This window comes from Semicossyphus pulcher, unplaced genomic scaffold, assembly GCF_022749685.1.
Source record: "Semicossyphus pulcher isolate SPU_LCO1_2020_fin unplaced genomic scaffold, fSemPul1.0.p SCAF_3, whole genome shotgun sequence".
Classification (NCBI taxonomy): domain Eukaryota; kingdom Metazoa; phylum Chordata; class Actinopteri; order Labriformes; family Labridae; genus Semicossyphus; species Semicossyphus pulcher.
In genome coordinates this window covers 3,349,619-3,372,383 of record NW_027211704.1, presented here as the reverse complement: position 1 = coordinate 3,372,383, position 22,765 = coordinate 3,349,619, and the positions used below count along the sequence as shown (strand labels likewise).

Genomic DNA, 22,765 nt, shown 5'->3' with positions numbered 1-22,765 from the left:
AAAAACATCAACAACAATTTTATGAATAGGCTACTATCTTATAGACTACATCTTTGTAAAAAAAAATATAGGTGTATAAAAGTACATAAAAAGCAACATGACCAACAACAGACAACATCTATATACAACGAAATATTAAATGCATATTTTAATAAACTACTTGATTAAGAGGGTCATAATGTGCAGTTTATGTATGTCAGTGTGACTATATACAGTAAATACGATCATGCAAGTTTAGATTTGACCGTAATAGACACAAAAACTGTGAATATACTGCCTATATTTCTACAGCAAGTTGATGAGGGACAAAAAAGAAATGCTATTTTTTCTAAATAATATTGACCGTTCTCTTTTATTTTGAAGGTTATAAGCGGAAGTGTTCGCCTGTTAGCTTAGCCTAGCTTGCCGCTGGTGTGGGTGGGAGGATCCTGCTCGCCTGCCCCGTTTCTCAGCACCCTCTCAGTGAAATTAGCGAATACTGCAGCAAGAAGTGAGTGTGTGTGAGTGTGTCACGATCAAGAGGAGAGACCAAGCAGGGATTAATATTCATAAAGACCTCTCATCTGGCTGGAGACAGGTAATTATGAACCGGAAGCTGCAGTTTGACTTAATATTATCATTTGACACAAGTCGACAGGCTAATTATAGCTCACTTTGTAGGATGAGAGCATAAGGTGGTGGCTTGTCCTCATACTATCACTCGTCTTCTTTCATGTTTAGGTGGTAGTTTAAATCCCTGACGGTGTGGAGATTAAAGTTAAGTATGTGTCTGGTAGTTGTCAGGCAGTGTTTCTGTCCAACTGTTGATATTGTTGGTAGTTTCAAAGTGAAAGCAGCACATGAGATCCTGCTGGTGTGTGCAGTCTGTTCAATGAGTGCGACCTCAATAAGCAGCTCCGCATGGCAAATCTCCTAATGAGCATTTCTATTCCTGGAAACACTTCGTTTCCTCATTATTTACACTGCTGTTTCTTGGAGCTCGCTGTCTAAACTGCCAAATATGATTTCAAACCCAGAAAAACACGCGGAGGATGAAATACAAGAGCGTTATAGAGCCTGAATGAACGTGGGCTCTACTTCAGGGCTTTAAATCACATTCAAATATGAAAATCAAATTCCTGATATCTTAATATTCAAGTTAAATTATTACAGTTTATGCTAATCTCCCTGTTAAATATGTCAAACGTGATTGCATACCGACATTTATGTGGCATCCACGCAAAATATATTCTTGACAGTCTTGTAGATAGATGTTGATAGCAAAAGTTAAAGTGCTGTGACAATTAGTCTTTAACCATTTTTAGCTCTGAAATAACATTTTTATACGCTCAAAATATAGATTATAGTTTAAATTACATTTGTTTCGCATCTTAAACTACACATTTGTGCATACGTGTATCAATTATTAACTCAGTCAGCTTGCTGCTGTTTATTATTGTTGCTCATTGTCATTTATTAATCTTTTTATTCTTTTTTAGACCAGTCAGATAATTGTTTGGACTATAAAATCTGTATAATAAATTGACTTCTTTAAATTTTCCAGTCTTTCAATTTTCCAATGTACATTTGTTGTTGTCAAGAAACTGTTTTTGATTAATCTCTATGTCTGCCAACTAATCACTTGATGGTCAAATCGTTTAATTACTTGTATGCAATACATTTGAGCTGAATCAGTAAGTTAAATCTGCATTTTATTGTTCAGAAATGCCAAAAATAAGCTTGTTTCACCTTTTTAAATGGACAAAATTGCAGTTGATTTCAGTGTTTTGTGATAAAAATCTGAATATCTTTCGCTTTATTGCCACTGGCCAAATAAAACAAGCAGTAATAATGTGTCACCTTGTAAAATTGTGATGTACAGTTTTCTAGCTTTACAGTCTTAATGATTAATTCTTAAAAATATATATATAGTGCAGTTTTTAATAAAGATAATAATTAGCGTCAGAGTAGATGGACTGGCTAAGATGGAAGTGTCCAGGCTCAGAGTGAGTCCTCTCAGCCGGTCTGCCCTGTTTGTCTGCCTCTGACCTGAGTTACTGAACAGAGGTGAGTCACGAGGTGTCGCTTGTTTCGGCGCCATGCAGTGTCTCCTCTGCCTCTGTCTCTGAGTTTGGTCATCACGCTCCTGCAGCCACCAGCTGACTCAACCTGCTCGTCTTGCCCTACTTCCTCTTAATTGGGCTTTCGGAGCAGGAGTATCTGTGAGTGTGTTTCTTCGGTGTATAATTTCATGGCTGAAACCATGAAGGTGACCAGGCTGCAGGTCATTAGTTTGAAAACGGTCGCTTATACAGCTGTTAGACAAATTCAAGTTGTGACTCTTCTCTTTAAACAGGCTCAGTGGGTCATAATGTGGAGGGTACCACCACCTCAATTTAAAGGAAGAGTTGGTAAATAAACTTATTTGTGTTTTGGATACAAATAGAAGCATTTAAACATCTCTTCTGTCTGTTTAGTAAATGAAGTGTAGCCTAGCTTAGCATACAGATTATAAACAGGGAAACAGCTAGTTTGGCTCGATTCAAAGGTAAAACAAATCCACCTGCTAGTACCTGAAAAACTCTCTGATTAAAACTTTATTTTTTGTATATTCAAAATACAAACTTTAAGTGTACAAAAGAGAAGTTTCGGGTTAAACTGTGTGCTGCCACTCTGACCCAGTGGCCACTCCAGGTACTGCAACAACAAAACAACACCTCATCTTCCCCATAGGGCAACATTTCAAAGAGATGTCTTTAATACTGATGACGAGACTCCTGTAGATGTAAACAATTACGTAATATCACATGAGAGGGAGTGACGTGGATCGCTCCCGATCACGGCCGGGCTGACATTCAGTACAAAGAGTTACACAAGCAGCAAATAGAAGTAAACAGTAACAATCAACAACAGATTATTTTTGGCTCCACCATCTGAACTAGTTTAACAACTTAACTGAAAGTGGACTTTTGTTGCCAAGCAACCCAAACATTGTCCTCCACTCTGTGTCTACAGGTTACAGTGGATCAGCTGATTCTTGTTGTGTACATTTATGTGTTTGTTTTAATTTATCATCAACCAGTGACATAAGAGTGTGCTGTGTGACTCAGAGGTACCAGCTTAATCAGTGTACACCTGGCTGAGGTGGAGTGATACACACAGTGAAAAGTCCAAGTGCTGTTGTGCTCCGTCACCACTCATGGAAGGCATCTTGTCCAATTAAATTGCTTGGTCGGAACTAACTGTTGCATGATGTCAGTTATGACTCCTTTTATTATGGAAATTTACAGCCTGCTACTAATTTCCCCCCGAGAAAATAGACGTCATCTTTGAGTCCAGTGTCCAGTCGTAAAATACATCCATCGGGGGTATTTGCTTGACTGTGTTTGGCAAGGAGCAGTTACTGGAGTGTTTTTATTGTGAGGTTTCCAGGACGCCAGCAGAGACTTCTTTGTGTTAAGCTAAGCTAAGCTAAGCTAAGCTAAGCAAGTGGTATCAATCCTCCCATTACACTCTCAGCAAGAGGGTAAGTGTATTTCCCAAACTGCTTATTCAACATAAACATGTCGACCAAAAGTTTCTTTATTTTCAATTTAGAAAATATATAACTGAAGAATTGTTGTTGTTTTTTCTGCATATGGTTAAGTAGGTCGTTCTTCTCAGGAGGGCTTGAGGGAGGTGTCATACCTGGTTTTATGTGGCGGGCTGGCTGACTGTTGGGACGCTTGATCATTTCCACGAGCGTACCAGTAAATCCATGACTCAGAGCGACTGAGGAGCTGCTGTTTGTACGCCCAAAGAATCTGAGAGGCTGACCTGAGCGTATTCCTGCTGTTCTGTGTAAAAGCTCAGCCCTCACATTTCTACAGCTTAAACTCAGGGAGCTCTACATCACACACAAACTGCCCGAAGTGTTCATCATAGATTAGTTGTTTCCTCAACGTCAGATTCCCAATGTGTCATATGATGTCTGTTGCCTCTGTCGGATGTTTTTACGCCCGGGTTAAGGTGGTGTGTAGACGGGAGATCTGCTCTGTCTCAGCCTCTGCCAGTTTATGAACTTTGGCCCATTTCTCACAGACAGGCTGACAGAGGTGAGGCACAGGTCTTGCATTCTTGCCTGCAGATCTAAAGGTTGTTTGAAAGCCTTGGCATGTGTCTCATGAGTGAAACAAATAAATGCAACAACATTTGTTCCTGCCTGTCCTGTCCCTAAAGTACATCAAAAGTCAGTTTTTATTCAGGTTAAATAAGTTGTGTGTCGTTCACACAGATTTAGTCTTGGTCTCTAGCCTTGGTTTTATGGCTCTGTAAGTTTTGAAGCCTTTATCTGGTGTGACTGAGCTCTTTGACAGCTCCTGTGTTATGGCAACAGGAAATAACTTTTCAATGTTGATATCAGATGATCTGTAAGTCTGGGCTCTCTGAGTCCGAGGTTCAGTCCTGGAGAGCCGGTCAGACGGACAGAACTATCTCTCTCAGGCTCATTTCCTGTGATACGTTCTCTTGTTTGCACGACCTCCGAACAAAAGTCTTCCTAATCATCCTCCCAGAAACAACAGGCCCTTTATTGGTTGGATGTTTGTCTATGCTCAGCACTGTTGGTTTAAAACCCGTGTGAGGATTGAAAGGCAGCTGTACCTCGCTGGTCACAGGGTCACGCTCTGCTGTGTGCGAACGCTCTGCTCAGCTCGTTGCGTAACTGTTTATGGCCCCAGAGCCTCAGGAAGCCTCCTCAGAGAGAGAGAGAGAGGTGCTGTGTTCATTAACCCGGGCCATCACTCAGATAGTTGTCGGATGTAATGGTGCTCAGCTTTCTTATGTGATTTCATTGCTTCCTTTTGTGTTTCTTGCATCCAGTTTGATGTTTGCGATGCAGCGTTCTCCCTGCCGTGTTTCTTCTTTGCTTAACGACACCATGAACTTACTCGTACTGCGTCTGCTTCCATACTTTATTTACTTCTCCTTACTTTTGGTCTTCAACTTTCATGAAAAATTAATCATTTTATAGATAAAAATACCCAAAAGTACTGAAAAATGATTCATCTCAGTTTCCTTGATTATAAGTTGACATCTTGAACATCCTTGCTTTCTCTCACAAAAAGTTTTAAAACCCTGAAGTGTTAAATGTTTAATGATCTTTAAGACTTAATCCCTTTAACTGAGAAGCTTGAACCGGCACATGTTTGGCAAGTTCTCTTTTTAAATAACTTAAAAGATTACAGAGTATCAGGATGGTTTGGGATGGATTTACGGACAGCAGGAGGGGCTGCGAGCGGAGCTGCTGCTAACGTCAGCTCAGCTTGTTGAAGGTTAGGACTCCTTCAGTGTACTGACTGAGCTGGGCCATACTACAGTGATTCATATTAGGGATGCACGATATTGGATTTTTTGCCGATATCCGATATGCTGATATTTTCCAACCCTTTTTGCCGATTTCATTACCGATATATTAGGCACATGTACACATTCACTGAGCAATACAAGACAAGTACTTAAACTTAGGTTATGTACAACATGTCATATTTATTTGTATGTAACATTTTCTTTCAAATTAAACTGTAATATTCATCAAACTGATTTAGGAAATCATCGAGCATTTAGGCAGAATTAAAGCGCTGTTTTATGGGCAGAAAAAAGACATATCTGCAGATACCGATAATGTGCCGATAATATCCTGCATCCCTTATTAATATGACATCCATACAGGGTTATGGTCTTTTCAGATGGTGGCGACACCTGCCTGCCTGCGTACCTGCTCAGATTGCGGGGTCTCACTGCACTGTGCGAGTAAATGCCAGGCGCTCTACATGTGGTAACCACGGAAACGGCTTCTGCGCACTACTGTGTCCCTGCCAGTACAACTGTATTTTCTTTACAGCTAACGTAACATGTAGCCTGGCTTAAGTTAAAACTATGATACATAACCAGGAACATCCCGGCTTGCGCCGAGGCTCTGCCATGCAAAGGCCCTCCTGTTCATGTCCCTGTAACTGATTAAACAGTGGTTATTAAACTCCGGGAAGTCACACACAGCAAGGATCAGTCTTTCATCCATTGTTTTTCCGGTTACAGCGCGACACTTAAGTAAAAGAACTTTAAACTCGGCGGGCGTGTGCATGAGACGAGCACAACCACGACAATTTCACGGGATCGCGGCCGCTTGACGCTCCACCTATTAGATTGCCCGTGCCTCCCTACCTGCCTGCTCGCCTCTCATTGACAATGAATGACAAGGCTCGTTAATCGCCCCCCGTCTGAAAAGACCTTTAGTAGTAGGGCTGCCCCCTTGAAGTCGATGATGTGACTCATCAGTCGAGGAGACCCTGAGTGTCCGGTCTGTTAGCTGCATCGCAGTCTGTCATCTTTACACGACCCTTCTTTGTACGTTGTTGTGTTTTTTACTGCAAGCCAAATTATCCACAGAGGTCTTCTCCTCTACAAAAAAAGCAGCCCGGTGATAAAATCCATTTAAAAAAAAACAATGCAGCTCAGGTTAACATTAGTGCTACTCCGATGCTCTTTGGTGGGAAGAGGCTGTGAACTGAGCTGCTGCTGGCATGTTTGTAGGTGCTCCCTTCATCATTCAAGGGGCATTTTTAGGAGCCTAATTTCTGCAGAGCTTTCCATCTCCCCAAAATAAACAGACCAGGGGCTGTATTCATAAAGCTTTTAGCAAAATTCTAAGAAAATTCTTAGAAGTTTTTCACAAAGCATCTCAGCCCTTTAGAGAGCTCCGAAGGTGAATAAGTGTTGTAATGAGGAGGACTTTGAAGAGGCTTTTCCCAAGCAGAGGAGAAAGTGGCAAAAAGACAGAGAGATAGGATACAGACACTCCAAACACTGAATAAAGTGAGTTAATTAAACGCTACATATTGGACCATGCAGGGATCGTGTTTGTGGTAGATCTTATTAGAGATGCGCTCACATCTCCCAGCCAATGCAACAACACAATATTGCCAGAAATGTTAGTGATCACAACACCATCTTGTTTGTTGCTGACGCTCCTCGTTGGGGTTTCGGGGACTGCAGGCTGAGCAGCAGCTCACCTAAAGCTCCTGTGAGGAGTTTTTCGCTGGTTATGAAACAGACTGAAATTAATTCTGATGACTCTATATGACCTACAAAAGACCAGACCATCAGCGACAAGATGGATTATTTCTATATAGTTATTTTTTCCCTGAAACTGTTGGCGGGCGGTAGGTGTCAGACGAAGCGATGAACTTCACGCTGCCTTTGTTTACATTTTCCAGGGCAAAAAAAGTGAGTGATGCATAAGACTGTTAAAGAAGGAAGGAGGGGATTTTTTTGTTAAAAAACACCACTTCAGCATGTACAGGACAAAATCAGCAAAGAGATAAGAGGTACGGCTTTGTCCACAGGGGGCGCCAAAATCAACACAAACTGAAAGTTCCTCACCGGAGCTTTAAGCCCAGCTTGTTTCTCTGTTTCCAGATGTCAGATGAAAAAATCCTTCTTTAGGTTCAGTAATAAAGTTTAAAATTACGTTGAGGTGACTTAAAAAAATGTGGCAGGTGGAAATTAACGCCTGTTCTCAGTTGGTAGAGCAGGCGTTCCATATACAGAGGCTGCAGTCCTCGACCCATAATCGCTGGTTGGACTCCCAGTTTGTGATCATTTGGTGCAGGTCATCCCCCACTCTCTCCTCCCCACATAACCTGTTTCTCTTCAGCTCTCCTATCTAATAAAGTCATAAAAATGATCTAGTTTCTTGTGTTGCTGAACTGTGAAAAAGTAACAAATAGTCAAAGCTGTGTATTTAACAGCCACATCCTTTTGGAATGACAAAATTCTGAGTTGTGTTCAGCCTTAGTTAGTATATATGTTAACAAAGTATACTAGTATGTAAAATGTAGTATTTTATTGCACCGGTATCGGCCGAGTGTAGGTATCTGAATCAGGATCGAGGGGGGAAAACTCGTATCATAGCATATCTAATAAATACATCCCCTGCTTAAAGACCAGGTTACTAAAGTTCAGTATTATTTTAGTCTCTTTGTGTTTAACCTGCCAGAGTGTCGGTGTGCATTCTGTCACAGTCATAGTTGGTCCTCAGTCTACCCGGTATGATTGAAGGCTTTGTGAATATGTTCGAGCAGATCTCTCTGCACCGCTGGATAAATCTCAGTCGTGTTTTGCGGAGTCACAGTGACGGGTAGATGGAAATGTCTGCACCCTGAACTGACTGATGGTGATGTAGAGGCGACAGAGTTCTGTTTGAACTGCTTCTGCTTTTGTCACGGCTTTCAGGAGGACGGTTAATCTCTCAGCGACACCTTTGTGTGGAGGTCAAAGGTCAGACTGTGTACAGGCTGCAGATAAGTTGCGGTGCCCATTCACATGTTGGAAGTGAGATCAGGCTGGTAGCCTTTTTTCTGGCTGAAACATGATAACCAGGTATGATCTGTTAAATCAGTTTCTATTGGCAGCCACCTGCAGCCCCTCTTCAGCTGCTGAAGTCATTAGTATCCATTAGTGCTTCAATTAAGGCATCAATCATAGGTAGCATGAGTAGTGGGAACAATGTGTGACTATATGCAACATTTTCACACATCATTTCCCTTCATCAATATATCAACATGTTAGTTATTGGCTCCAAATATCAGTGATGATGAGCTGTCATGGTGCAGACAGTGAAAACATGTATGTGTGAGTAAGCATGCATGCGTGCGTGTGTTGTGTTGCCTCTGGCAGCCCTCTCCGTGTCCCGGCTCTGCTGAGGCCTCTCTAAACAGAGCCGCAGCCAAACGCTCCTCCCCGGCTTCACAGAGCAGGAAGTGGGCTGTTTTGTTTCACAGGGTGAGCCTCAGAGGCCTCCGAGCTGCTGTCTCCCACTTGTTTGGCTCTGGACCCATCATGTAACTCAGGCCAATTCCTGGAAATCAGAGGACACTGGGCAGTTCCTCTGGAACCAACAATCCCACTTACAGAGCGAAAGTGGAAGCAGTTTCTCTGCTTATTTAATATTCAGATTTTATGTTGAGTATCAGTCCAAGCATCTGCATGTATCAGGAGATCTTCCTACTTGTTTTTCAACCCATGGAGTGAGCCCACCTGCAGTCTTTACTTGAGCAAAACTTTGCTAAATTCAAACTTGAGTGTTTTCCGTCTCTGTGCTGCTGAAACAGAACACACTGCAGCAGAAGGAGCGAGGCAGTGTGCACAAGGAAGACATTTGAACGAACCATGACTGTAATTTCCATAAGAAGGAACGAGTTACCCAAGATGTTAATAAAACTGTCAAACGAGAAAACACTTCCAGTATGGCTACTGGTTATGCCAAATATCCATGGAAACAAGCCTGACTAATAATTTCTCCTCTTTTATCCGTTGTTTTTCTGTGTCTTTGCTCACTTTGCAACTCAGCTTAAAATGTACGTATACGTCTTCCCTGTTTATTTACTGTTGATCAGTATCAATACATACCTTTCTTTGCACAATGTTAAAAGCAGCTTGACAAAAACTTCAAACACCTGGTTCCAGTTTCTCAAATGTGAGTATTTTCTGGTTTCAAGGGTCACTACGACAGTTATAATCTCTAATAGATATAATGTCAAAGATTACAGTTTCGTTCTCTTTGGCGGCACCTTTGGTGATAAACGGTAATTGCAGGACTAAACTTCCCAACTTTAACCAGACGTCCACGGTTGGCTCCGGTTGTAACTCTTGATTTTCCTGGCTGACGGTCGCTTTCCTTTTCAGACTGTTTGCTTCATCTGAGCGTCGAGTTTGTTTCTTCTTCTTTGGATTTTCACTTCTTGTTGAAGTTGTATCTGTAGTCATCCATCTTTTCTTTGTTTGTTCAGACATAGTAGATTACTGTTTACTCGCAACACTTGCAGAGAGCGGAAAAGCAGACGCTTAGCTCCGCCTACCCTCTCTGGCAGACCAACCACTGCTGGCTGATGGGAAACGCGTCAATAAGTGGGCGCCACTCGAAAATCTTCGAGATTATACCTTTAAGGCTCTGGGAACAGGAAACAGAAAAGGCTATTTTTTTACCTTATTGCCAGCTGTTTCCCCCTTTTTCAATCTTTATGCTAAGCTAAGCTAACTGGCTGTTTGCTGTAGCTTCTAAAATAATGAAAAGACATGAGTTGCATCAATCTTATCCTTCAAATGCAAAAGTGTGCAACCGTTTCTCCAGTAGAGTCGATGTATATTATGGCATCGTTTTTATTTCCTTTGTAAATTTAAACCGAGCTGATTTTTAAGAATACAAGTTGCAGACACATCTCACTTTTCTGTTTGATGATTTGTTGCAACTTTAGTTTTAAATGTCAGAAAGTGGCCCTGCGTGGAAGAAAGGATTTTTAACAAGCCATCATGATTGAATCAGTGACACTAATCTGCTCGTCTGTTATGGCACCAACAAACAATAGTGTGAATAATAACTTCAGTCTGTGTTCATGATGCTTCTTACTGAAGGGTTTCTTGTTGCCATGCATCCGAGCAGAGATTAAAAGTGGGCGTTGGGGCAGACTCGACGCAAAGTTTCCCCCGCAGCACTGAAAGATTAATTTCCCCTGATAAGTGGGTGCCCTCGTGAAGAGGATTGCTGTCAAGACTGTCTGGCAGAAAGTGGATGAGGTGAGGAGCCAAATGACTATATGCACAGCTGCTTCCAGGCAGCAGGGCTCCATCTCATCCATCAGCTGCACCGCTAACTCATCCCCGCACAGCCTGCACCAACTTAACCAGTCCTCTTTCATCTGGGCTTATTGCAGAGATGTTTCTTTGTGCATCCTTGCAGGCCTGAAGCGTTAAAGTTTTAACACTGGATACGTCTTTATCAAACATTGTTGTGTTCTGCTCTGTAATGCATGCATATTTTTCACTGTGATTTACACCACAGGCTGTGTGTACGAAGTGGACTTCCAAAGTTAAAGGGGGCGTATCTTTTAAATGGATATTCTCAGATTTTCACATTTTTTGGTGTTTATTGTTCACAGTGAAAAAGGTAAAGCTGCATAATTCTGTGTTTTTCCAGAATGACATGTTTAAAAAGGTTGCGTCTGAAATGGGCCGCTCAGAACAGCTGCAGGTTTCTACGTAGAACCTCGCTTTCGCTGAAATCGACCAATCGCCATCCACCGTCGTTCACCTCAGGCTGCCTTCTTGAGCGAGTTTGTAGTCAAGTCGTTGTCAAGATTTCAGCTCACCATTCTGATACCTCCTGGCGATTCTGGCTCACACATATAAGGCAGAATAACCGATCCTAGAGCAGCCATGTTTTCTACAGCTTTGGAGTGACAGTGGCAGTGCGGCTGCGTGGGATCACACACGTGGGGGAGGGGCTATGTGGTACCTTAAACCTGCATCTTTTTCTAATGGCCAGCAGGGGCCGGGTCCAAATGAGAAAATGACCCTACCTCTCAGTCGACATATCACCTCAGTGAGTTCGTGCTCTCAATTTCAAGTTTCATTTTGTAAATGTTGGTTCCATTTTAAACTACAATCAACAACAGAAAAGCATACCCTGCTTTGATTGACAAGTTGCTACTTGTTACCACGCCACCCTGTTAAACAAGAGAGTAATGGTAGCATGTGCATTGACCCTGTCCGCCATCTTGCTTTTCTGGATCCAGGAGTGACGATGCTGAACTTAAAGCTTCGAAAGGGGTTCACAGACAAATGTGTGACATCATGGTGGCGCGACTTGTTTTCTACTGTGGTCTACACACCTGCTCACAGCTCTCTGAAGTCTATGTAGTCAATTCCAACAATAATGAAATATAAAGAAAAGTCTCCTTAACGCAGGCCGGTTTTGAGACGATGAGGTGTTCCTGAAGAAAAGTGAACATCAGGAGGGATCAGAAGCAGGGCAGTGTTTTGTCTCCACCAGCTGCTCTGATTTCCCGGACCCTTCTCTTCTCCACACACGCTGCAGAGGGAAACAAACAGGGCGGAGCAGACGCTGATAACACATTCCTTCATGTCCTAGCTTGTCACAACAACCCCCCCCATCTTCCTGCCCTTCCACTATCTTCCTCCTCCTCCTCCTCCTCCTCCTCCTCCTCCTCCTCCTCTGTTCTTTATGAAGCTTTTGTAGTCTGGATGATGTGGCATTGGGGATACAAGGTCTGTGCCTGCAGTTGTCTGTGACAGCGTGCAGATCAAGGAGCGCTCCCTGAGGTGTAATGTGATGCGGTGCTGTCAGTCAGAGGCGTCAGAGTGGTCCTTTTGGAGCCACACAGCACGAGCACAAAGTTTTGTTCAACATTGTGCCCTTGATCTGCCTCGTGTTCCTGCTGCAATCTGTACAAATAATTTAAATATCTGTCGTGTAAAAACAAGAACTGATGACAGACTGTGACTGCGGCGTTTGGCTCGTTCAACAGCAGCACGACAAAAGTTTGTTTTCCCCTTTGTGTTCCTGCTGATGATTTTTGCACTGAACGTTTCTTTTGTATGTTTGTGACGAATTCTGTCATAAAAAAAAACCCCTCTTTGTTTCTCTGCAGAGATGGCAGCCATCCGGAAGAAGCTGGTGATTGTCGGGGACGGAGCTTGTGGGAAAACATGTCTTCTCATTGTTTTCAGTAAAGACCAGTTTCCTGAAGTCTACGTCCCGACAGTGTTTGAGAACTACATCGCTGATATCGAGGTCGACGGAAAACAGGTTTGTACATGCGACACCCAAACAAATCAAGAAATGCCTGAAAGTCTCTCTGTGTCACAAAACACTGCTCGCACAGTCACAATACACAGGGCCTGTCTGACTGTTCGCTGAGCCCCACCACCCTTTAGTTAATGTTAACAAGCCTGACAAGAAAGAGTCCAGCTTCATGTCCTCACACTGCACATAATGCTGCTAATGAGGAGCCTGTTTACTATGATGTAGTTGACAGAAATGATTCATGCTAAAGACACGGACATATGGAAACAGCACTGTTTGTTCTTGGTAGCTTATTCCCAATACAACAAGAATGCTCAGATAAAATGCAGTTTGCACTTCAATTTAATTTCACCCTATATTCCTGTTTAGCTGCATACACGAACAAAAAAGGTATTTTAAAGTGATAAATAAAAGTCACTATCTATCGCAGAATGAGGTAATACAATGGTGACTGAGCCTATGGCCCACTGATGAAAGCCTTTGCATTTGCAGTATTACAGACTCGGTGTCTGTGACGACTTTCGTGGAAAAAAATCACAAGCGGCGCCCAGTTAGTGACGCGTTTTCCATCAACCAGCTGTGGTTGGTCTGCCAGAGAGGGTAGGCGGAGCTAAGCGGCTGCTTTTCCGCTCTCTGCAAGTGTTGCGAGTAAACAGTAATCTACTATGGCTGAACAAACAAAGAAAAGATGGATGACTACAGATACAACTTCAACAAGAAGTGAAAATCCAAAGAAAAAGAAACAAACTCGACGCTCAGATGAAGCAAACAGTCTGAAAAGGAAAGAGACCGTCAGCCAGGAAAATCAAGAGTTACAACCGGAGCCAACCGTGGACGTCACACATGCAGCACTGTCTGGATATCTGGGAAGTGTGCTCCTGTAATTATTGTTTATCGCCAAAAGGTGACGAAACTTCGAGATCACAACTTTAATTTTTTTCTGTTTTGAAAAGGATAAAAACAAAGACACCAACAAACTCTTCATGTACAGACAATTCCTCCTAATAACCCTGAAAACTTCTTTAACATTAATTTCAAAGCTAGGCAGACGTACCCTAGCCCTAGCCACGGATGCTAAGCTATCCCTGCTTTAATATTCAAAGATTCGCTTGTCCTCCAGTCATCACCGACAGGTGTTCACTCTCACTGTTACTTTGGTAATGTTAGCAGGAAGTGGTGTACGCTAAAATTCCTTATTTTAAATCAAATATTTGGACGGTGCATATATTGCACATTCACACACATTTGGACAAAACGTCGGAGGGTAAATAAATGCACTACATAATACACATGGAGTTATTTCAGATGCAGTTCTGAAACCCACATTAAAGTCTCCTCAGAGTCTGTGTAACATCTTCAGCCTGAGTCACGGGCAGCCGGTCAGCGAGGATCCAGCGTGAGCTGCAGATGGCCTGTTATGTCAAAGGGTTTTGTTTTCTTGAGCCGACCGCTGCTGCAGGATCACCACTCGGCAAAACAGGAAATGACTCTACTTCCCAGCTTCCTGTTCAGACGAGGAACATGCGATGTCTCCTGAAAATCCCCCTCCTCACATCAAGACCTCCTCCTGCTCGATAAACGTCTCTCATTTCCTGTCCTGCTTCTACTCAGACGTGGGGGGAGGCCAGGAGGGGTTAACTGTTGTGTTCTGCACCGGAAATCTAAAGTTAGGGATCCATGATGGACATCTGTCCTGGGGGGGATAGTTTTGTCACAGATATGAGTGTTGCTCCTTTAGCTTTCCCTCCTTTTCCATGAGGAGAGCAGCCCCTTGAGAATTAGCCCATTATACAACCAGCTGCATTTTGTTCTCAGACCCTAAATCTGTGTTCTCCCCCTCCTCTCGAGGGTAAAAACATTTCATTCTCCCACCTTCAGAGGATTGGGCAGACTCTAAAAATAGCTGTTTCCCCCTCTTTTTCTTCCTCCCCAAAGTCTTCAGCCTACAAAAGCTCCACTGGGAACACGAGCGCTCCGGTTGCTCATGCAGTCTCACCAGCGAGCAGCCACCTCCCACCCTCTGCCTCTGCAAACCTCTATTTTGGGACCGTTGACGGATGCGTGCGCTCTCTGTGGGCTTACCAGCATCTATTGTCATTCAGTGGAGTTCCAGTACATAAAACTTTTAAAATCTGCCCCCCTTTTCCTGAACTCAGTGAGTCAGCTGAGCGGCGAGCTTTTAATGACTGTTCAGGGACGCGAGGTATCTGGTTTGATGCCAGCTAATCTCCCACTTTCCCTAATTGAATTAATCGGTGGTGTGATGGGATGAGGCCATTCCCCAGGCTCATTGCCACAGCACAGACAACATTATGAAGCTGATTAGTTTGAAGTAGTGATGAGAGGAACAATGATTTCAAAGAAGGAAAGTAGCAGAACGCACAAATCAGAAGTTATGATCGCTATGTAAGCTATGTGTGTCGAGAGCAGATAAATGTCCCGAGGTCAAGTGATTGTATGTGAAGCATTGGCTCATGGGAAAAATAACTCAGATGCAGCACATGCCTGAAGGTTCATACGTCACACTCTCAGCTTCACAGGAGCCTCGTCACTCATCGTATCATCACTGAGTCTGTTTGCATTCATTCATAACAATGATCAACATTTCGTCTGCTTCCATTTTCAGCCCTTAAGAAGTTAAATGTTAAAATAACACGAGTTAGACGTGAGTTAGAGAAGTAACAGAAGATCTCACACCAAGATAAATTCAGCTTCATGTTTCTGTTGCTTCTTAAAGGGCCAGTTCGCCGATTTTCAACCTCAGTCCTATCATGCTATCATGGGGAGCTAACGCCATTATAGGAGGAACAAAAAATGCAATTTGGCTGTGTGCCTTCGGAGGACGCTATCCGCTTCTCCAGTGGGCCCTGAAAAACCTCCGCCAGACTACGTAAAACTCGCCAGGGAGCTTGCTGAACTGCACTTCATCAATCTAGGACGCCCGCTTTCGATGCCATGTCTCGTTCAAAATCGTCAGGTGCAATGCATGCTGGGTGTTGTAGGAATGTAGAATGGGAGAAAGCATGAGCTGTTTGTACAACTTTCTCCACAGCAATGCTGCCATTTTCAAATATTCTTGCTTCTATCGATTACAGAGAACACCATCTTTGACTGACAGAACAAAATAACATGAATTAGAGAAGTAGCAGAAGATCTTTCATGAACTGCATAAATGTTCTGTTTCTGTTACTTCCTTACACTGTTCTGCTTCTGGTTTCTCTCAGGTGGAGTTGGCGCTGTGGGATACTGCAGGCCAGGAGGACTACGACAGGTTGAGGCCTCTGTCCTACCCTGACACAGACGTCATCCTCATGTGCTTCTCCATCGACAGCACCGACAGTTTAGGTAGGAAAGCGATGATGTACAGAAGCCTATTTGTACATCCTACAGTGTATTTATATAGGTTAGTCTAGATAAGATAATCGTGGGAGCACAGAAACCATACTCAAAAGCATGAATCGTGGAGTATAAAAGTTATATTTTGTTTACAGAATCAAAGCAGTTCATTTGAGCTTTGCAAGCTGTTCTTAAACATCTTAATGCTCTTGATGGGGAGAAGGATTAGTGCAGCTAAAAACATCTTTGCCTCGAGCGGTCTGCAGAGCAATCCATCATGAGAAGTGTTCTGCGCCGTGACTCTGCACTGCCTGTCCCTTTTTATAGTCCTCCCCCCTCCTTCCCTCTTTGTCTGGAGTGTTTCAGCTCACTTCTTGTCTCTCCCTGGACAGAAAATATCCCTGAGAAGTGGACGCCTGAGGTGACGCACTTCTGCCCCAACGTTCCCATCATCCTGGTGGGGAACAAGAAGGACCTGAGGAACGATGAGCACACGCGGAGAGAGCTGGCCAAGATGAAGCAGGTAAAGGAGCCGCTGAGGGAATGGACTGTGCACGGGGGTAATCAAGGATAAGTAGCAGCCTGCTTAAAACTCAGGCAACTTAAACCTGAATTATTTATATACATATACATAACAAATATCGCTGCACATGGAGTTCAGCAAGAGAAAGCCCTACGTTGAAAAAGCGCTTCTTTATTGGCATGCAGCCTCGGGTAAATGACATAACACCAAGCCAGCTCCAGCCTCTCCAGGGCCAATAAAAACACGGATGCACTGTGTTTACCGAAGGAGAAATTATTATTCCAGTGCCATTCATCCTCAAGGTTAATACATCATTCTTTTAGACTTCAAACTGCACATGAAAAGTTGCACCAAGTGGGAGCAGTGACATCATGTCTTATGACAGTGCTGAATGTGGGACAGTTTCATTGAACAGCAGCCAGACTTGACTTTTTGCGCACACCAAATAACCCTCCAATACCAATTCAAGTAAAACATATTATTATCATTACTTTGTAAGCCTGCATGGAGTTGATATAATCACAATCATTGTTTTATGTCCTGGCTAAATACACTAAAGGAACCTAAAAACAAGCAGAGCTAGCAAAAGCAGCCCCTCAGCTCGCGCCCTTCATGCCATCCTGTGTCAGCCGAAGAGCGTCGGAGAAACTCACATAAACATGCTTTATTTTTATTTATTTTATTGTTTTAACCAGTTTTACTTTACTTTAAACGTAAAGCCCCCCTCCAGGGAAAATCCTGTGTGACCTTGTAAACACCTCCATGTGGTGTTCTTCATGTGCTACGAGACATATCAGGGACATCAGCAGTCATCTCCATGGCTGGGCCTGTCTGCTTTTAAACTGCAGTGTACCAAGGACAGGCTGAACAACACGTTTTCTGATTGGCAGGTTTGAGACGTCACAAACCTAAGGAGCCAATCCTGTTAATGGACGGGGTGACGTTATGCGTATCATTATGTGTAACCTATGGCAACCACTTCGCTGCTGCGTGAGCCAATTGTAACCGCCATCATAATTTTTGCAAACTCACTGCTGACTGCTAACGTTAAAGTTAAATCGTTCAAGCTAGCTAAAAGCTAGCTGTTTTCAGCTGTAGTACAGAGTGGGCGGGGCCTATGCAGATTGAGGAATTTTTATGAGGTAATTAAAGGTATTCGTGCAGAAAAACATCAGACACAATTTATTATTTCAAGCAGAGCATTTTATGTCATAAAACATTTAGTCATTTTACTAGCTTTGTCTAGCTCTCTGCCCCACACTGGTGACTGTTGTTACCTAATTATTGATCTGAAATCACTTTGTCTGCTCTTAAACACTAATTCTTGGCAGCCATAATACTGTATATTACTGATGTTTTTTTCCTTCACTGGCGTCATTATTAAAACAACTCAAAACAAAGTTTATTACACCGACAGTGTAGTGTCAGAGTCTTGTACTTCGGATCACAGGCTTTATCAGGGTTAAAGATGTGGAAAACTAATTAGCGAGTACATTTTGATCGAGTGCTGCTTGTGTTAAATTTGCCTCACAGGGCTTTAACAAGAAAACACCACAAACAAACCTTAAATGTGAAAAACAGATTTCCTTTGGAAGAGATGCAGGATGGACATACGGCCACTAGACGTCACATCATAAAAGCAGACAGGATTTAAAATAATAGTTGTTTGACCTGTCACTGAAAGTTGACCTCTCTTGCTGAACAAACGGCGACAGCTCTCTGAAAAGGCAGTCAGAGGCCTCTCAGTCATACAACAACGTCAGCAGCACATTGGTTTACTGTGTCACAGAATGGCACGGCGCACCACTAAGGCCCGCTCTCTTGTCTGTCTCCAGGTCCAGCTGATAATAGCAACATGTTAACAAAGCTCTCCAGCTCTTTCAGACGACACAGTCAGCTGTTTCTTTCTGTAGAAATCAGGACCCTTTGACAAAGAGGAGCACCAAGTCATCAGTTCAAGTGTTTGGGGTTTCACACGGTCGCACAGACACGGTTTGCTTCACATGTTTGAGCCGTGATGTGGCTGCTTGAGGCTCTGATTCATCTGAATGCAGACATGTGGGTCACTGAGGGACAGTCCATTGCGGATCTCAATAGGGAGAGAGTTCCAGACAGGTGGGGGCTGCCACACTGAAAAGTCCGCAGGCGGGTGTGGGGATCGGTGAGCAGGCCCGTGTCTGAGGGCCGCAGATTCCGGGACGGGGTTTAGGGGTGGAGGAGGTCAGAAAGGCACTGTGGGGTCAGGGCATGGAGGGATTTGTAGGTGAAAGGAGGATTTTATAGGAGATGACTGGGAGCCAGTGATGGTGGATGAGGGTGGGCTTGGTGTGGGTCAGAACCCTGGCAGCACAGTTCTGCACAGCCTGTTCAGGGATTGGCTGGGAGTCTGGAAATGTAACAAAGATTGTTGCAAAGATAAAGTTAATTTTTTACTTTTACCAGAAGATATCCCTTTTAAATGCCACCTTTCTGTGCTGGGAGCTGCTGTAGGAAAGGATGTTCAGTCACTCCCAAAAATCAGCAAAAAGAAATAAAGCCCTCTTCCTTTTCTGTACGCTTCTTCCCACTATTTATTTACCCACCGTCCCTGACAACAATCTCTGATCTCACCATGTAGGAGCCGGTGAGGACAGAGGAAGGCCGGGACATGGCCAGCAAGATCTTTGCTTTCGGCTACCTGGAGTGCTCCGCCAAGACTAAAGACGGTGTGCGGGAAGTGTTTGAGATGGCCACCAGAGCGGCGCTGGAGGTCCCGAAGCGCAGGAAGAGAAACGGCTGCACGTTGCTGTGAGCCGGGCCGAACACCACGAAACCAACAGGAGAAACACAAAACACATGGAAAGGACTGACCTTTTACCAAATGGCATCTTTGTACTGTATCTCTCATTTCATGGTAACAGTCAGGCGGATGAAATGACGCAAATAACCTTATACAGGAAATGGATTTTGTCTATATTACAACTGTTGTTAGAAATTGATGTTTAAAGTTGTTGATTTTTGTCTTTAAAATCTGTCTTTATATATCGAACGTTTTCCTACTTGTTTTTTCTTTATATTTGTATCGAGGGCAGTGACACACGCACATACATGTATGCATTCTTCATCCTCATCAGCTTGTATAAAGCCTTCATGAGTGTCCTTTGAGCGTCATGCTAGCAGTCGTGATGACGGAGAATGAAAGGTCTTTTGAACACATGCTAGTGCCTTTTTTCTGTTGCTGTTGCTTTTACCATCCCGTGTACTTCCTGTGTTTGTTAGCTAGCTAGCTTACATTTCAGCTAAGGCGCTTTCTGTCGTACTGTAGCTCATTTTGCAAACCGGAGCAGACGTGACTCTTCAAGCACAACAATGACACTTAGACTTTAGCACTGGATGATACAAAGAACCATTCTGATATCAGTGATAAAATAATATACACAATACTGGTGGGAAAACACTGATATCTGACACTTTGACAAACATTAAACTCTCTGCTTGCCCCATCCTGTTTTTGATTGTTATTGTCACACGGTAATTAACCTCAAACCAGTTGGGGGATAATTGGTTTTGGCATCAGATCAGTTAATCGACTGACACACTGATTCCTGAAACAACATTTAAGGCACTATCTGAGGCGGTATCGGAACAACACATTATTTTGCTGGCCTAAAACATCAGGATAAGGAATGACGCCTTTCTGTATAATATCTGATTATTCACATCAATCCCTCTTTACTATCTGCATTAGACCGGGATGGGCGGATGAGCCAACCACAACACGAGCCAACACGAACAAACTATGCACAAAGGCTGTGACATGGAGACGACACAGCTGACGCAGAAATCACAACCTCCCCTGTCTGTTTATTGTGAGTGAGTTCTGCTGCAGGTGAGAAGGCCCCGCCCACTGTTGTCAAACGGGTTAGACCGGTCGCCGATATCGTGTCGTGTTAGAGCCGTTAGCCTTTGCGTGCGGCTGTTTCCTGTCAGGCGACATTCTGTACATGTTTCAGGGGAGTTTGTTTTTCCCCTGGTGCCTTCTCTGATCTGGCGTGCCTTTTTTTTTTTTGTTGTTGTTTCTCCCCCGGACCAGAAGGACGAGTCGCTCAAGGCCAAGAGTGACCTTTCTGACCTTCCTTTAAAAAGCTTGTTTTGGTTTGATTTCAACTTTCAGCCGTCATTACAAACTATTTAAGTTTCTCTTTATTATCCTTAACTAGGTTACACTCATATACGTCATGTACTGTTGCGTCAGGAATGAATCATGGAAACATTACACAGCTTAACATCACATATTCGCTGAATGTAACTGGGGAAACATCCGTCTGCAGCCATAAAGAGGGTCTTTGATGTTTTATTTCAAGTTGTGTTTTCCTGCCAAAAACAAGTTGTTTTTAAGAGTTCAGCTGTGGAAAGATGGAAATCTGGTTTATTACGACATGCATTTCTATTGATCTCCATTTCCTGGCAAGAAATGTTTGATTTCTTTAAAGTCAAAGGAGCAGAAGATCTGAACTCAAACTGCTTTTGGAGACATGTCAGAGATAGAGTTCCCCGGCTCCTGTGTTCAACACCATTATAAGAGATTGGTGCAGTTATGTGGAAATACTGTTTATTCATCCAATATAGAGATATGAATGTCTAAAGTGAAACTGTCCTGCCTGCAGATGTAACAAGTTAAAAGGCGTTAATGAGAAAATAAAACCCTCTGAAAGGACTCCTGCATTGTGGGGACATTGAGCTGGGGAACATAGGACCCTTGAAGCAAACATCCGCTCCCCTGCGAGACTGTCCACTACTCCCAGTACCTTGCTAACGTCTATGTGTATGTAAAGCTTAAAAGGCCCTCTGATTGTCTCAGGCACAGACTCTTTATTCCCTCTCTCTGCCTCTGTTGCTCATTCGTGTACTGTACGTGTCCCTTGGTTGCATGTGACTGTCTTGTGTCGATGAGGGTGGATGCTGAAATTTGATGTTGCATGCAGCCTTCTTGTAATGCCAGTCAAGGCAACATACTGCTGGCAGGATCTGTATGTATTATACTGTAAGTCCATCTGTAATGAAAATGTAAACCTTCTACTGGTCAAGCACATCTGTACGGAGAAGCTACAACTTTTACTGCTGCATTGATAACAATCACACACACACTAATTCTGTTACCTCAAATCTTTACAAGGTATAGATGAAGTTTTGGGCTTTGTGCATTATTCCTGACAACAAGCACACTGGCAAGGAAAGAGTGAAGAGGTTTAGATCCTTAAATTATAAATGAAAACCTGCTGTAGGCCTTGAGCTTTGTTTTGCACAGTTGTGTCTTGATGTTTGCAACAACTTTAAAGTCGTAATCTCGAAGATCTCAGATGCGTTCTCTTTGGCGACACCTATGGTGATAAACGGTAATTACAGGAGCACACTTCCCAGATATCCAGACAGTGCTGCATGTGTGGCGTCCACGGTTGGCTTCATCTGAGCGTCGAGTTTGTTTCTTTTTCTTTGGATTTTCACTTCTTGTTGAAGTTGTATCTGTAGTCATCCATCTTTTCTTTGTTTGTTCAGCCATAGTAGATTACTGTTTACTCGCAACACTTGCAGGGAGCGGAAAAACAGCCGCTTAGCTCCGCCTACCCTCTCTGGCAGACCAACCACTGCTGGCTGATGGAAAACGCGTCACTAACTGGGCGTCGTTGGGATTTAATACTGCAAATGCAAAGGCTTTCATCATTCGGCGATAGATAGACTTAACAGACATTTATTTAAATGAAAATCTTCGACATTACCGCTTTAAGGTGACGGGATGCTTGAGGTCGCCAGAAATGGTGGAATAACTTTCTCCCCTGGAAGCACAGCAAGATGATGAAGGCCTCCCGTAGAGCAGCAGAGGGCCCGGTGTTCAACACATCACTGAGGGCGTGTACAATACTGCTGTTAGTGCTAAATTAAGAGCTGTCACTGCATGGATGAGAAAACCACTGGCTTCTACAGTGTGAACAAACAAACACCACACACACGTCTTTGGGAACAGCTTCTGCTCAGTGTTGTAACTTGTTTCTTTCTTTTTCTGAAGTATTTAAAACGATAAAGGATCCAGATTTATATAAAAGCTCATTGTTATAATGCTTTGTAAACAACAGGTGTTGTAGTGAATGTTTGATCTGAAGTGAACATGAACATTGCTAATAAACTATTTTTGAGACAACACTACTCCTTCCTCCGTCAGTCCTTGTTACTGAGACTTCAAACATGGTTTGCTGGTTTGCTGAATATGATGAAGAAGATGAATCACAGGGAACGTTAGGACATGACAATAT

General features: G+C 43.2%; 1 protein-coding gene across 1 annotated transcript; it reads left to right on the top strand.

Annotated features, from left to right (window-relative positions):
• The first annotated feature begins 479 nt into the window (after positions 1–479).
• On the top strand, positions 480–22,658 carry LOC138606217 (rho-related GTP-binding protein RhoA-D-like). The gene is made up of 5 exons (XM_069678680.1): positions 480–577; positions 12,465–12,622; positions 15,844–15,964; positions 16,348–16,478; positions 19,096–22,658. The coding sequence occupies exons 2-5, from the start codon at positions 12,467–12,469 to the stop codon at positions 19,267–19,269; spliced, it is 582 nt and encodes a 193-aa protein (XP_069534781.1). The 5' UTR covers positions 480–577; positions 12,465–12,466; the 3' UTR covers positions 19,270–22,658.
• Positions 22,659–22,765: the final 107 nt, after the last annotated feature.